This window comes from Peromyscus californicus, unplaced genomic scaffold, assembly GCF_007827085.1.
Source record: "Peromyscus californicus insignis strain IS unplaced genomic scaffold, ASM782708v3 Scaffold_5__1_contigs__length_169319896, whole genome shotgun sequence".
Taxonomy (NCBI): Eukaryota; Metazoa; Chordata; class Mammalia; order Rodentia; family Cricetidae; genus Peromyscus; species Peromyscus californicus.
Window position 1 is genome coordinate 8292130 of NW_026294573.1, and position 14147 is coordinate 8306276.

Genomic DNA, 14147 nt, shown 5'->3' on the forward strand with positions numbered 1-14147 from the left:
GTGGCCGGGTGGTGGTGGTGGCCGGGTGGTGGTGGCCGGGTGGTGGTGGTGGCCGGGTGGTGGTGGTGGCCGGGTGGTGGTGGCCGGGTGGTGGTGGTCACTCACATCAGTGGGATTTCACCTTGACTAATGGCAGAGATCCAATGGCTGAGCAAAGAGATATTCTGAGATTCTGGGTGGACACGAATGGGAGTCATCACTTTTCTTAGTGTGACACCCCTTTCTTTTCTTCTAATTACACTCATTTATCTTGAGTGTGTCCATGTCACATGTGGAACTCAGAGGACAAGGGTGGCAGTCAGTTCTCTCCTTCCTCCATGTGAGTCCTGGGGAATGAAACTCCCGTTATTAGGCTTGGCGGCCAGCTCCTTTACCCACTCAGCCATCTCATCAGCCCTTCTGGTCTTGTGTCCCCCCTTGCTTTCCCAGCCTCTGAAGACATTGTCCCACATGACTCTTCAGATGGGGAGAGGGCTGGTCCGGTTATCAACTGCCCAGGAAGATTCAGCCAGCTTGGGAAGAGAGACCAGAAGTCTGGGTTTGAGCCACGAGTTCTACCTTCACAGGGGAGTAAGGTTGTGGGAGAAGAGCCAGCTCAAAGGCCTGTGGAGCCCTGCCAGCACCTCCCCTTCCCGTGATGGGGCTGTCACAGGGTTCCTTCCGGTACACCCAGCCCCATTCCCATGGCATCCCTCTCCAGCACAGCGTGTCCTCCCTCCAAGGACTCTATTAATATCCTCCTGTGTAAAAGCCACTCACCATCTCTGTCCTCACATGTGCCCCCAGGCCAAGCGATTCATGAATGTGGCCTCTCCCAGCGTGGCTGGCACTCTCCTTTTCCTCCTGGACCACCTCTTTGCTTTTCTTCCCCCGCCCTCAACACCCACGGTTGGCTTGCTGTCATGGGCTCACACTCACATTGAGGGGTAGCCTCCAGAGATACAGTCCTGTCTTACCCGATAGAACTTGAACATGGGACTGTATTTGAAAGAAATGTTCTTGCATGTACAGTGAAACAAAACATCACAAAGTAAGGTCCCCTGGATATAAGGTAGACCCTAACTCCAATGGAGAGTGTTTTTTTCCTCCCCCCGAGACAGGACTGACCTCCTGATTGCCCTGTCTCTGCATCCCAAGTACCGGGATAACAGGTGTTTGCTACCACCCCCAGTTTGCTCACTGGGGACCCAATCCAGAGCCTCGGGCACTCAGCAAGTGCAGTACCAACTAAGCTGCAGCACCAGCACTTAAAGGGGAAAGGGAGTTGAGACAGTCTTACTGAGTAGACCAGGCTGACCTTGAACTTGCTTGGTGGCCCTAGCTGCCTCAGACTTGCGGCGATCTCCCTGCCTCAGCCTCCTGAGCGTTGAGACTGTGGGCATGTGCCTCCATACTTAGCTCGATGACAAGTATGCTTATGAAGGAAACAAAGAGAGTGTTGGGTCACAGACAGAGAGAGATGGGGGTGAGTGTCTACAAGCCAAGGACCACCTGGAGCCACCAGACCCCGGAAGAGGCATGGAAGCGTTCTCCGGAGCTGGCGGTGACAGGCAGCTCACCCTTGACTTTGGGTTTCTGGCACAGGGCAGAGCCTTTGCACTGGCCGCTCCCTTTGCCTACAACACTCTTTCCTCCTTTCCACCGAGTGTCGGGTCCCCACCGCCCTAGCCAGCTGTGACCTGGTCTTCCTGTTCACATCACCATGGTCCCCAGCAACTTCGTTTTTTTCCTTTCCGGCATTATTTCTAATACATGAACCAATTTCAGCATTTGGCTAATCCCTGTCTCCTTGATCCTGAAATGTGAGCCACTCTTAAAACAGGGATTTGGGGCTCAGCAGTTAAGAGCATTGGCTGCTCTTCCAGAGGACCCAGGTTCAATTCCCAGCACCCACATGGCAGCTCACGGTTATCTGCAGCTCCAATTCCAGTGAATCTGGCACCTTTACACTGACATTTGGGCAAAATACCAATGCACATAAAAATAAATAAAAACCTTTAAAAAAAAAGACAGGGATTTCATCTCTTTTGTTCACTGCTGTGTCCATAGCCCCAACAACAGAGCATGTTGATACATGTTTATTGAACGAATACATGAGAGACTTTCTAGTATAAGTACACTTACTACGGAGACATTCTGTGGGGTGCTCATGTCTGAGTGACCACGTCTGCTTTCCCTGTCCCTGTAGGGAGACAAGCTGCTAGAGTTTTGAATTGGAAGGACCTGGAGGCCAACCAGTCACTTCCTGAACCAGATCCTTTTTAGAGCCTGCAAGTCCCCTCTGAGCTCTCCAGTAGGAAGGGGTTGTGGGCTCCTCATAGCCTGACTCAGTGCCACAATGAGACTCTTCAAACCAGGAGCAAGAGCTGAAGACAGTCACATGTGAGTCACCCCTTAGCTCCGGGCTGGTATGTCTAAGGACCCTGCACAGAGATAGCAGCTGAGGGTGTGCGACAAGCCAAATGGACACCCTAAGGTAAGTCCTAGTGGGGTCACGTGACTGCTTTGGCTCCTTCGGACTCCACTCCCGTTCTCTGAAGCCCTCTCATCTTCTCCGTGTGGAGGGCCAGCTCGGCTACTCTGTCTTGGGGGCAGTGAGAGAGCCGTCTCAGGGGAAGGCACAGCAGCTGTAACAAGTGGGGACGTGGAAGCTCAAAAGTGGACAGCGTGGCTCAAGGATGCGGCTCAATCGGCAGAGTGCTTGCTTAGCGTGTGCAAAGTCCTGGGGATGGAACCCGAGACGCTGACATGCTGGCCAGGCACTCTACCAACTGAACTCTAGGCCCAGCCGAGTGTCAAATCCAGGCTCTCACACCAGCTACACGAGCACACTGCCAGGGAGCTGCTCCCGGCCTTCCCACTGAGTTTTGTTGGTTTGTTTTTAGGTGTGTGTCCATGTTTTGCTTGCAGGTATGTGTGTGCACATGTCTACCCAGTGACCTCAGAGGTCAGAGAGGGCACCAGATGCCCTGGAACTGGAATTATAGATGGTTATATTGGGTCCCCAACACTGCAGACTCCATGTTGGTTCCAGACCCAGACCATACCAGGAGTTACGAGCAGTTGTAAGCCACCATGGCGATTTTAGAAACTCAACCTGGGAGCCAGACATGGAGGCATGCACCTGTAATTCCAGCACTTGGGAGGCAGAGGCAGGCAGATTTCTGTGAATTCGAGGCCAGCCTGGTCTACACAGCGAGTTCCAGGACAGCCAGGACTCTGTTACACAGAGAAGCCCTGTCTTGAAAAAAAAAGAAACTGAACCAGGATCCTCACTTACCACCACCGTTAAAGAGCTCAAGCTGGCCACCAGAAGAGGGGGACACAGAGTGACAACTGATCAAACAGCCTGTGTCTGTTCTGGCCACCCTCCCCCAGACAGTGCCTAGAAAAGTCTTCAAGAGACTCCAGCAGCTGTCACCTGGTCACACTCTGAAGAGGGTCAGCAAATGGGAGCCCCACGGCAGAGGCCTACCAAAGGCCATGGCTGGAGGATGCACTTGAAAGACTGTCGCTGTAGGCCTCCACGATTTGGGTGACTTTCTTTTTTTAATTTATTTTTATTTTATGTATGTTGGTGTTTTGTCATGGATACCGGGTCCCCTGGAACTGGAATTACAGACAGTTGTGAACTGCCAAGTAGTTGCTGGGACTTGAACTCGGGTCCTCTGGAAGAGCAGTCAGTGCTCTTAACCACTGAGCCATCTCTCCAGCCCTGATTTGGGTGACTTTTTATGTAGAAGACAATCATTCAAACAATTGAAGAGTGGGAGTGTGCCTCATGAACAGAGCTCATGATACAGTGCTTGCCTAGGATGCTCAAAGCCCTGGGTTCAATCCCCAGCCAACATAAAACAGGCCTGGTGGTGCACATCTGTAATCCTGATGCTTGAGAAGTAGAGACAGGAAGAGCAGGCATTTTAGGCCAGCCTGGGCTATGAGAGCCTGTTTCATACACTCCTTTAAACACAGCACTCAGGAAGCAGAGACAGGCAGATCTCTGTGAGTTTAAGGTCAGCCTTTTCTACAAAGTGAGATCCAGGTCAGCTAAGGACTCACAGTAAGACCCTGTCTCAAACAAGCAACAACAAAATTAATGGGTGCTAAAAGAGGGTGTCCCAAATCCCCTGGAACTGGAGTTACAAGTAGTTGTGAGCTGCCATGTGGGTACTGGAAACTGAACCTGCGTCCTTTGGAAGAACAGCCAGTGCTTTAAACCACCTCAGCCACCTCTCCAGCACTGGGAATTGTTTTTATTGTGTTAACTGAGATGAAAAGACCTACCCACTGTGGGTGTCACCATTCCATGGATGGAATCTGTGTAGTGGAGAAAGAACGCATGAATTCACCGTTCTCTGCTTCCTGACTGTGGATGTAATGTGACTTCCCTGCCAGGGCACAAGCTGGATGACAAGAATGATGACAGAAATGTGGACAGTTGAAGCCATCTCAGAGGGGAGCATGGGCTCTATTGGGAAATTGGCTGGAGGCCATTTGTATGGTGTTTTGGCCAAGAATCTGGCTTCATTCTGCCTGTGTCCTGAGAATTTTAGTGAAGCTGGATTTAGGGGAGGTAGGCTAACTGTTTCTCAGAGGGAAATCATGTGAGAAAGATTAGGGACACAGCGCTCTGCTCTGGGACAGCAGCAGACAGCTTCAACTCATAAAAATGCAAATCCATGTACAAGGAGAAGGCCTGAGCTGAGACTGGAGCTGAAGGCATTTCTGCCCCTCAAAACAACTGCCTAGGAGACTGTTTCCCTAGGACCAGAACACAGAGCTCATGCAAACATGGTCCAAGGGGCCCAGACTCCACCCCAAGCTTGCAGAAGAACCTGACACTTTTCTCCAGATGTGACTGGTTTTGGAGTCATGAGCTTCTTTCCCCTCCTCCTTCTCCTCCTCCCCTTCCTCCTCCTCCTCCTCTTCCTCCTCCTCTTTTTCAAGACAGGGTTTCTCTGTGTAGCCCTGGCTGTCCTAGAACTCACTCTGTAGACCAGGCTGGCCTTGAACTCACAGAGCTCTACCTGCTTCTGCCTCCCGAGTGCTGGGATTAAAGGCATGTGCCACCACCTCCCAGTGAGTCATGAGCTTCTAACTATCCCCTTTCTCCATCTCTGCCACAACCCACTGCCACTCCTGGTCATTGTCCTTCACCATCCTGACACTTGCTAACACAGAGTTTGCAGAAGGGGCAGTGACATTGGTCACACACACTTGGGCTCCTTTCCTCAGAATCTCGTTTCTCAGCTGAGGTGGGAGGCTGGTGTGTTGGGGAGAAGTCGCTCGTGGGTGATCAGATAAGAGCACTGGGGAGAGGCACTTCCCACACCTCTAGTGTCTAGGCATCCTTTCTCTTCCACTCATGGTGGGGGAGGAGACTTCGGCACCTGGAGATGCCCCAGAAGGCATTCCTACATGACCTCATCTCTAGGCCAGGCTCTTAAAATTCTATCCTAATCAGTCCTCCTCATTGAGGGATGGAAGGAGGGTTGTAATTCCAGAAGTTCCTTGTCATATCCCAGTTTTTAATCAGTTGATGCTGGAGAGTGAGCATCCTTGAGGAGAAAGCTTCACAAGGTTTTGAGGGGATTGTTAGACAGCAAGGCGGGGTATCAGGGCAGTGTGTGAGCTGCCTCACGGAGATCCCTCTGGCCTGGTTAGGACAGAGTGGGAGAGTTTGTGTGAAGTGCACTTGAGATCAGAACCACGGACAGCTACCCAAGTGCCGATAAGGAGTGCAGTCCAGCCATCCAGCCAGGGGCTAGGAAGCCAGGCAGGGATTACAGGTTCTGAGGACACTCTCCCCCGGGAGGTTGGTGATGGTGGGTGTTGTCTGGGAGTGTTTTCTATGAGTCACCCCATAAGCCCCACACTCGCCGAAGGCTGGGGAAGCTGGGGTTCTCCCTGTCATTTCCAATAGGGGTGGGGCAGGATTTTTGCATGAAAGAAGGGAGCAGGAAACAGGGACATGCTAGTGTCCCCCGCACTCTCCCACCCTAGGCCAGCCCATTTCTATACAAGGCCCGCTCTCCACAGCCTCCACCCACAACGAATACTCCACACAGGCACAGAGGGGTGAATTCTCAGGCCTTGAGCTCAGCAGGCAGGAATGTGACTGATAAATCAGAGATAACCCCACCCCTACTCCATAAGAGGGCTGGCCGGACACTCAGCCCTAGGATAAAAAGCCGAGGCTCTGTGGCTGAAGAAGCCAGCTGCTTGAGGAGGTGGGACCAGAGAGAGAGAGAGAGAGAGAGAGAGAGAGAGAGAGAGAGAGAGAGAGAGAGAGAACAAGGCACTGCAGCAGCCTGGCCCATCACGACTGCGGCATGGATCTCCAGAAGGTGCTGTCCCGGATGATTCTGTTCCTGCTTTTCCTATCTCTGTCACTGCTGGGAGGTCACTCCCACCCTCTGAGCAGTCCTAGCCAGTCTCCAGAACAAGTCAAGATGCAGGTGAGCTCTGAGGGTCTGCATAGACAGATAGGGTCTGCCTGGGGGGTTTGGGCAAGAGCAATGAAAAAAACGCCTCATGTCCTTTGGGAATTAGCCTTGTAAGACTCAGGAAGCAGCAAGATTGGGTACCAGGACCCTTAACCAATGGGCACCATGGAGGAGTGGGAGAGCCAGGTGTGTGTGTCTGAGGCCTGGGTTCCCCATCTTATCACAGGCGCTGTTGGATCTGCTGAAGGAAAAGGCAGAGGAGGTACCTCAGGGGCAGCTCCTGAAGGACCAAGATACCACAAAAGCATCTCTCAAAAGCACCCTTGGGTCTCAAGACAGCACCTTCCAGATCTTGCAGAGAATTCGCAGCTCCAAGAAGATGCATACTTCGAGCTGCTTTGGGCACAGGATAGACCGGATCGGCTCTGTCAGTCGACTGGGTTGCAATGGTGAGCTCCTACCTTGCCACTTCCCTGCAAGCTGCACCTCACCACCCCCCATGCATGCCACCATTAGAGGCCCCTAGGTTTGCTATCTGAGGTACATGCGCAGCCCTCCACCTTGCTGACTGACAGTCTTCAGGATCAAGGCAACCTGTCAGGAAATGTCACCTGGATGCTTCATTACACCCTCACAGGTCACCACCTACCTTCCATCAGAGGGGTCAAACGCTCCTCAGGGTGCAGACCGCCTGTTGCATGGCCATCCCTTCATAGGGCAGGAAGAGTTCTGAATATTTCCCCTCCATTTTCTCCAAACTGACTTGTCAAAGGCAAAGGGTACAATCAACCCACTTTACAGTAGAATCTGAGGCCCAGGGAGATAGCTTTTTCCAGAGCCGTAAACTTCAACGTCCTCTGGGGACTGCAGGTGGCGGTGGTGTGTGGTGAGCTCAGCTCAGCTCCTGCCTGTTTCACCAGTCTGACAGCACCTCCATCTCTTCTCCTTGTAGTGCTGAAGCGGTATTAGGAGACCTCCCAGCTGCAGACGCCTGCTTCTGACTCCACCTGGGGCTCTTTCCCCCAACTCTGGGACCCCCTTTTGAAGTGATCCTATTTATTTATTTATTTTTATTTATTTATTTGGTTGTTTTCTACAAGACTGTTTCTTGCCTTTGAGCACAGACTTTTCACAGTGTAATAAACACAGCATATTTCTTGCTTTGAAAAGGATTTGTCTCCTCGTGTGTCTATCAGTCTCTCGTCTTTTTTAGTTTGTTTGTTGGGGGCTTTTTGTTTGTTTTGTTTTTGAGTTGGGGGTCTCTCTGCATAGACCTGGCTGTCCTGGAACTCACTCTGTAAAACAGACAGGCCTCGACCTCACAGAAATCTGCCTGTCTCTGCGTCCTGAGTGTGGGGATTAAAGGTGTGCGCCATTATCCCTGACTCCAGTTTCTCATCTTAACATGAAAAGAAACAAACCCCACCAATATGCATTTTCTGCAAGGTCCCAAGGCATCTCAACGGTGGGATGGGGACACAGCTCAAGGGCTGGGCCAGTGAGGGGTGGCCTTTCCTTCCCTTCCCGGCTTTTAACATTGTGAGATATCAATCCGCACTGGAAACACTTGAGATTCTTCATGGAATCTGTTTTTCAAAGCGTGTATTTGATTCCTGGGTGCAGAACAACGTGAGGACGGGCATCCTGGCGTTTGTCCCACTCTCTCGCCTGGAATCCCATCATCAAACACTGACTAGTTGCTGTTGTTCCTAGAAAACCCAACAGAGATGTCAGAGATGAAGGCTGTGTGTGTGTGCGTGTGTGTGTGTGTGTGTGTGTGTGTGTGTGTGTGTGCTCAAGGGCTCACGTTTGTGTATGTGCACGCAGGTATGTATATGCATGTGTGTGCACATGTATATGTGTGTACATGCATTTATGTATGCATATGTATACACAAATGTGTGTGTGATGCTAGCTCACAGCCTTCCTGATGGGAGTGAATCCTCCATCCTACCCTAAACCTCAGCAGCAAACCTCCAGTTCCTGATGATGTCATCTGAGAAAAGAGCCTTCTTAGCCTCAACCCAAAGGTTCCAGGAGCCTGAGAGGGGCCCAGGCTTTTGGATACCCCTACCCTGAAGATACACTGGCACTTCTCTGTCACCCTAGAGAAAGGAGACAACCCTCAGAATCCTCATGTGTGAACTGGTTGAAGTTGTGACATGGTTGGCACATGCTTCTAATCCCAGCACTTGGGAGGCAGAATCAGGAGGATCCAGGGTTCAAGGTGACCCTTGGCTACATGGTGAGTTTGAGGCCAGGCTGGGCTACATAAGATCCTGTCTCAATTCCTCCCCTCACCCCCGAAAAAGGGAACATTCATGTGCAGATTTTTGTTTGGGCATTTTTTGGGGGGGATTTTGTTGTTGCTGAGACAGGGTCTCACTATGTAGCTCTGGCTGGCCTAGAACTCACAGAGATCCCCCTGCCCCTGTCTCCTAAGTACTGAGATTAAAAACATGCACCACTGTGCCCCCAGCTCCTTCCAAACCTTCTCCTCCTCTTCTTTTTGTCTATCCCCTTTTCCCCCATGCAACTGAGGCCCGAACCCAGGGCCTTGTGCTTGCTAGGCAAGTGCTCTACTACTGCGCTAAATCCCCAGCCCACCCTTCTCTTCTTTTCAAACTACTATTGTTTGTTTATTGGAGTGGGAGATATGTGAGATATGCATGTGTCACAGCACGTGTGCAGAGGTCAAAGGACAACTTGCAAAAGTCGGTTCTCCAGGCTTCTAACTCAGGTCATCAGTCTGGAGGGCAGGCATCTCTACCCACTGAGCCATCTTCCTGGACTCAGTGTCATCTTTTCTGTGTCCTGTGCCTCCATCTTATTTCCTGGAACCCTGTCCTTTGAATGCCACATATCACCTAAGCTCAGCTGAGGGCCAAAGGTCAGGTCCTTGTGACCAGTATTGTCATGATTATTATCACCCCCCATTTTCTGGGTAAGAAAACAGACTCAGAAAAGCCAGGAACCCTGAGACATGAGGGGACAGCTGAGTGGCTGCCACATCTGCCTGGCCTTCAGCAGAGCTTTGGAGAGTGTCCATTGGAGTGACAGAGGACTGAGAGGTGGCTCTGTGTGATTTCTCATTTTGATCCTGCATGCACTCAGGGTTGTGGATATCTAATGAGAGCAGTTAAGATTTTTTTCAAGTGAGGTTTTTGAGTAGCTTATTTTCCAAGAATCCGTGAGTCATCTTCTTGATGCAGAAAGACAGTGAACAGTTGGTGTGGATAAAGGCCTCGTTAACAAGGCAGGCACAGTTCCATCAGGTGGGACAGTCCTCATGACTCTGAGAAGCTGAACACCTCACCTCTGGCAGGCAGGGAAACTGAGGCACAGAGAAGTTGTGTGATTTGCTCAGGGTCATGAAGTAAGAGAGCAGCAGAGCCATGTTCTGACCCAGGCTCTAACCACTGCTCGAGCAGTCTTTTCCAAGCCAGGGACCGCGGCTCGCTAGTGGAATGGATACACACACCCACATGCAAGACACCCTAGAGCTCCACATTCAGGCCACTGCCTGCTAGCAGCCTGCTCCTCTGCTCACCCATTCCAGAATCTTCACTCCCAAACATAGCTGGAACGTCTGAGTTTTTCCAGGAAACTGGGCACATCTGTAAACAGGGGCCAGGTGTAGTGTGAATCCTAATTGGTCTTAATAATGAAAACCTGGAGTCAGATATCGGGGTAAACACTGAAAGATCAGAGAGACAAAGGAGCAAGTCACAGTCACTTCCTACCTCTACAGAATCCTCAGTAGCCAGGCGGTGGTGGCGCACGCCTTTAATCCCAGCACTCGGGAGGCAGAGGCAGGTGATCTCTATAAATTCGGGGCCAGGCTGGTCTACAGAGCGAGTTCTAGGACAGCTAAAGACACCCTGTCCAAACAAACAAACACAAAAATAAATAAATGAATAATAAAGGAAATCTTAGTAGAGAGACTGAGGAGGTAGCTCAGTTGGTCCAGTGCCCGTCATATTAGCATAAGGACCTGAGTTTGGATCCTCAGCATCTACAGGAAAGCTGGACGTGGCAGCATATATCTGTAGGAGGCTTATTTCTGTCCAGCCTAGCTGAATTGTGAGCTCCAGGCTCAATTAGAGACTCTGTCTCAAAAACTACAGTAGAGAGCACTTGAGGACAGTATCTAACGTTGACCTCTGGGCTACACACACATGTACATACATGCCAACACGCTGGCGTACACACAAGCACGTACCCATGCATGCACCACACACTCATACAAATAATAAGCAAACAGATCATCGGGGCGGGGCCTGGGGATGTAGCTGTTGCCAAAGTGCTTGCCTAGGGAGCAGAAGCCTTGAGTTCGATCCCTGGGGCCCCATAAGCCTTGTTTGCTACGTGTGCCTATAACCCCAGAACTCAGGAGGTGGAGGATGGAGAGTTCGAGGCCTTCCTCAGCTACATGGTGAGTATGCTAGCTAAGTTGTTGTTGTTGTTGTTGTCAACTTGACGTGGGTCAGGGTCATCTGGGAAGAAGGCCTTCAACTGTGTAGATGCCTCCCTCAGATCGGCTTGAGGCAAATCTGTGGAGCATTTTTTGATTACTAATGGATATGGGAGGGCCTAGCCCACTGTGGGTGGTGCCACCCCTGGGCAGGGTCCTGGGTGCTGTAAGAAAGCCGTGGTGAACAAGCCAGTAAGCAGCATTCTTCCTATGGTCTCTACTTCAGTTCCTGTGTCCAGGTTCCTGCCTTACTTAAGTTCTTACTTTGGCTTCCCTCAAAGATGGACTATGACGGGTATATGTAAACCAAATAAACTCTTCCCTCCCCAAGCTGCTTTTGGTCATAGTGCTTTATCCCAGCAGTGGAAAGCAAGCTAAGAGAGCAAATTCAAGGCCAGCTTGAAGTCCTGGCCCTTCCTCAAAAAAAAAGCAGAGTAAGCAGATAAAGAGCTTCCTAATCAGGGACCCACTGAAATCACACACACACACACACACACACACACACACACACACACACACACACACACACACACACACACACCAGCCTTCCTAATGCTTCTTCTTGGAGCTGCACCAGCCCTCAGTTTCCCTGGCTGCTCATCATCACCCTGTTCCCTTCAAAAAGCTGCCATGCTCTGTGTCTCCACAAGTGTTTATCTATCATTCAGATCTTTCTAGGAAAGAAGTGTCTGTGGAATGGACCAGAGGAGACTCAGCCTACAGCTTCAGAGCTAAAGACCACTTAAAGAGGATGTGGAGGGCAGGCCAGCTTCGCTCAGCCTTGGGTGTTAAAGGTGCAGAGCATTGGCTGTAATGCTTTTGGTCATGTCTGCATTTGTGACTCTCGAGGAGTCCTGTCTGCATCCCCTTGTGGCAGTTTCGTCTGAGGATGAAGTGTGGCAAGGAAAAATAAAACGTGTTTCTCTTCTCACCAAGTCAGATCCAAACTAATACCTTGGCCTCTGGTCTCCATTCCTGGTGGAACTCTCCATGTCTGTCTTCTAGGACTTTCCATCTACTGACTTACTTACCTTAGCCCGGCAGTTCCACCCACAAGTGGCCAACCATCCTATGGAGCTGATTGTCAGAAATGCCTAAAAGCAGATCCAGATCTGTGTGCCCCACTGGGCAGTGGTTCCCTCTCTCCTGTCTGTGACATTGCTGTGTGTGCCGGATGCTGGCCGTGAGCTTGTGTGTGTGCGCGCGCATGTGCTGGTGCGTGTGCGTGCGTGCGTGCGTGCGTGCGTGCGTGTGTGTGTGTGTGTGTGTGTGTGTGTGTGTGTGTGTGTGTGTGATGTGTAGGCCAGAGGTCAATGTCAAGTGGGATGGGGAGACAATTGTTACAGGGTCTCAAGTAGCCCAGGCTGGTCTCAAACTCCCTCTGTAAGAGCTCAGGATGATTTTGACTTTCCTGCCTCCCACTCTGAGTGTTGGGGTTCTAGGCGCGAGCCGCCACACCTGCTTTGTGCTGCACTGGGGAATTGAACCAGGATTTTGTGAACGCTAGATGGACACTCCACCGACTGAGCCCTATCTCTACCCAAGCCTTGCACTTTTTGCTGGAGGTTGCCTCTGGTGTTCAGAGCGCACATGGCCCCCAGCAGCAGCAGCAGCAGCAGCAGCAGCAGCAGCAGCAGCACAGGGAAGTGACATGTGCTAGGCGCAGAGTTCAGGTAACCAGTTGCCTCTCATCACAGGCGGCACAGGTTTTACTTCTGTCCGGAGTTCTTTGGGGGAGGTGGGGCTGGAGCAGCTGCTGTCCACAGTAGTTTTTGACTTTTTGCTTGCCCTCCCTCACAGCTAAAATAAACCACTCGTGTTTGAGTCCATTTCCTGTTTAGGAAAGCCTAAAGGGAGATACTCCCCAGTGATTAAGCCTTTGCCCGGGACCACACCCTTGATGAGGCAGCCCTTAGAATCCTTCTTGGCTGGACCACCCAAGCGGGTTCCACACCCACTGGCTCCCTCCTTCCTCCTTTCACTTCTGGTTTATTTTAGACCCTAGCACCATTTAGCTGTACCAGTCCCCTACATATCCTGCCCTCCCTAGGATCCCCCATCTGCTACTTTGAGCATCAGAGGAAAGGTCACAACCTTCACACTTCAGCCAGAGAGTAACTTCCCCTCTAGGGAGGCATTTGGGTATGTATGGGGTGGGGACTGGGCATGGGGAGTTAAACAGAGCAAACACATTGATTCAGTCATTCAGAAAGTATTTTTCTAAAGAATCGGTGTGTATACACTGTGTACTCGGTGCTAGGACACAGGGTGTCTTGAAGCTGACTCCTACCTGCTCTGCCTGCTCACACCTCTGGTTTTCTAGTAAATGCTGTGGCTGATCTGGCACTCAGGGCTGCTATCACACACACACACACACACACACACACACACACACACACACACACCACAAAGGCCCCTCAGTTGGCCCTGCCTGGTGAGGAGAAATCGACAAGCCAGCTCATAGACCAAACCCAGCCAAAACCTGGATACGGGACTTGGATACTGGAAAGTCCACTGCCATGGGTAGAGATGAGGCTTACACCAGCGAGAGACAGAAGATGCTTATACAGTGCCCCTTAGGGGTTAATTATGCCCCCAAAAGAATAGGAAAAACAATACTCTGAGCCTCCAAATGTGACCATACTAGGCAAAGCGCTCACTGTAGGTGTAACTAGTGGCAGAGGGTGGTGTCCCATCTTCTAGGACTGACTTCTGGCTGAGGATGTAGCCCCGAGGGTAGATTGCTTGCCTAACATGCAGGAAGCCTTGGGCTCCATTCCCAGCACCAAATAGCCTCAGCATGGTGACAAAAGTCTGTGACTTAGGACTGGGGTGGTGGAGGCAGGAGGACACGGGGTTCAGGAGTTGAAGGTCATCCTTAGCTGCACCATGAGCTCAGAGGCCAGCCTGGGCTACAAGAAACCTTATGCCCCTTACATGCATACATAAACACACAAACACACGCACACACGCACGCACGCACGCACGCATGCACACCACAATGTGACTGGTGGCTTTGTAAGACGAAGAAGACCCAGAGGGAAGGTGACAGTGCCAGGAGCTGGCACAATACAGCCAGAAGCCAAGCACAGTTGGCAGCTGGAAGAAGCATGTTTCTCCTACAGGTTTCGGAGGGAGCCTGGCCCTTCTGGAACCTTCATCTCAGGTCCCAGTCTCCGGAACGGAGACAAGAGGTTTCTGTGGTTGGTTTTCAGCCCCATCCTTTA

General features: G+C 51.2%; 1 protein-coding gene across 1 annotated transcript; it reads left to right on the top strand.

Moving 5' to 3' along the window:
- Positions 1 to 6287: 6287 nt before the first annotated feature.
- Nppb (natriuretic peptide B) lies at positions 6288 to 7536 on the top strand. Its single transcript, XM_052718617.1, has 3 exons — positions 6288 to 6458; positions 6673 to 6895; positions 7399 to 7536. The coding sequence occupies exons 1-3, from the start codon at positions 6333 to 6335 to the stop codon at positions 7413 to 7415; spliced, it is 366 nt and encodes a 121-aa protein (XP_052574577.1). The 5' UTR covers positions 6288 to 6332; the 3' UTR covers positions 7416 to 7536.
- Positions 7537 to 14147: the final 6611 nt, after the last annotated feature.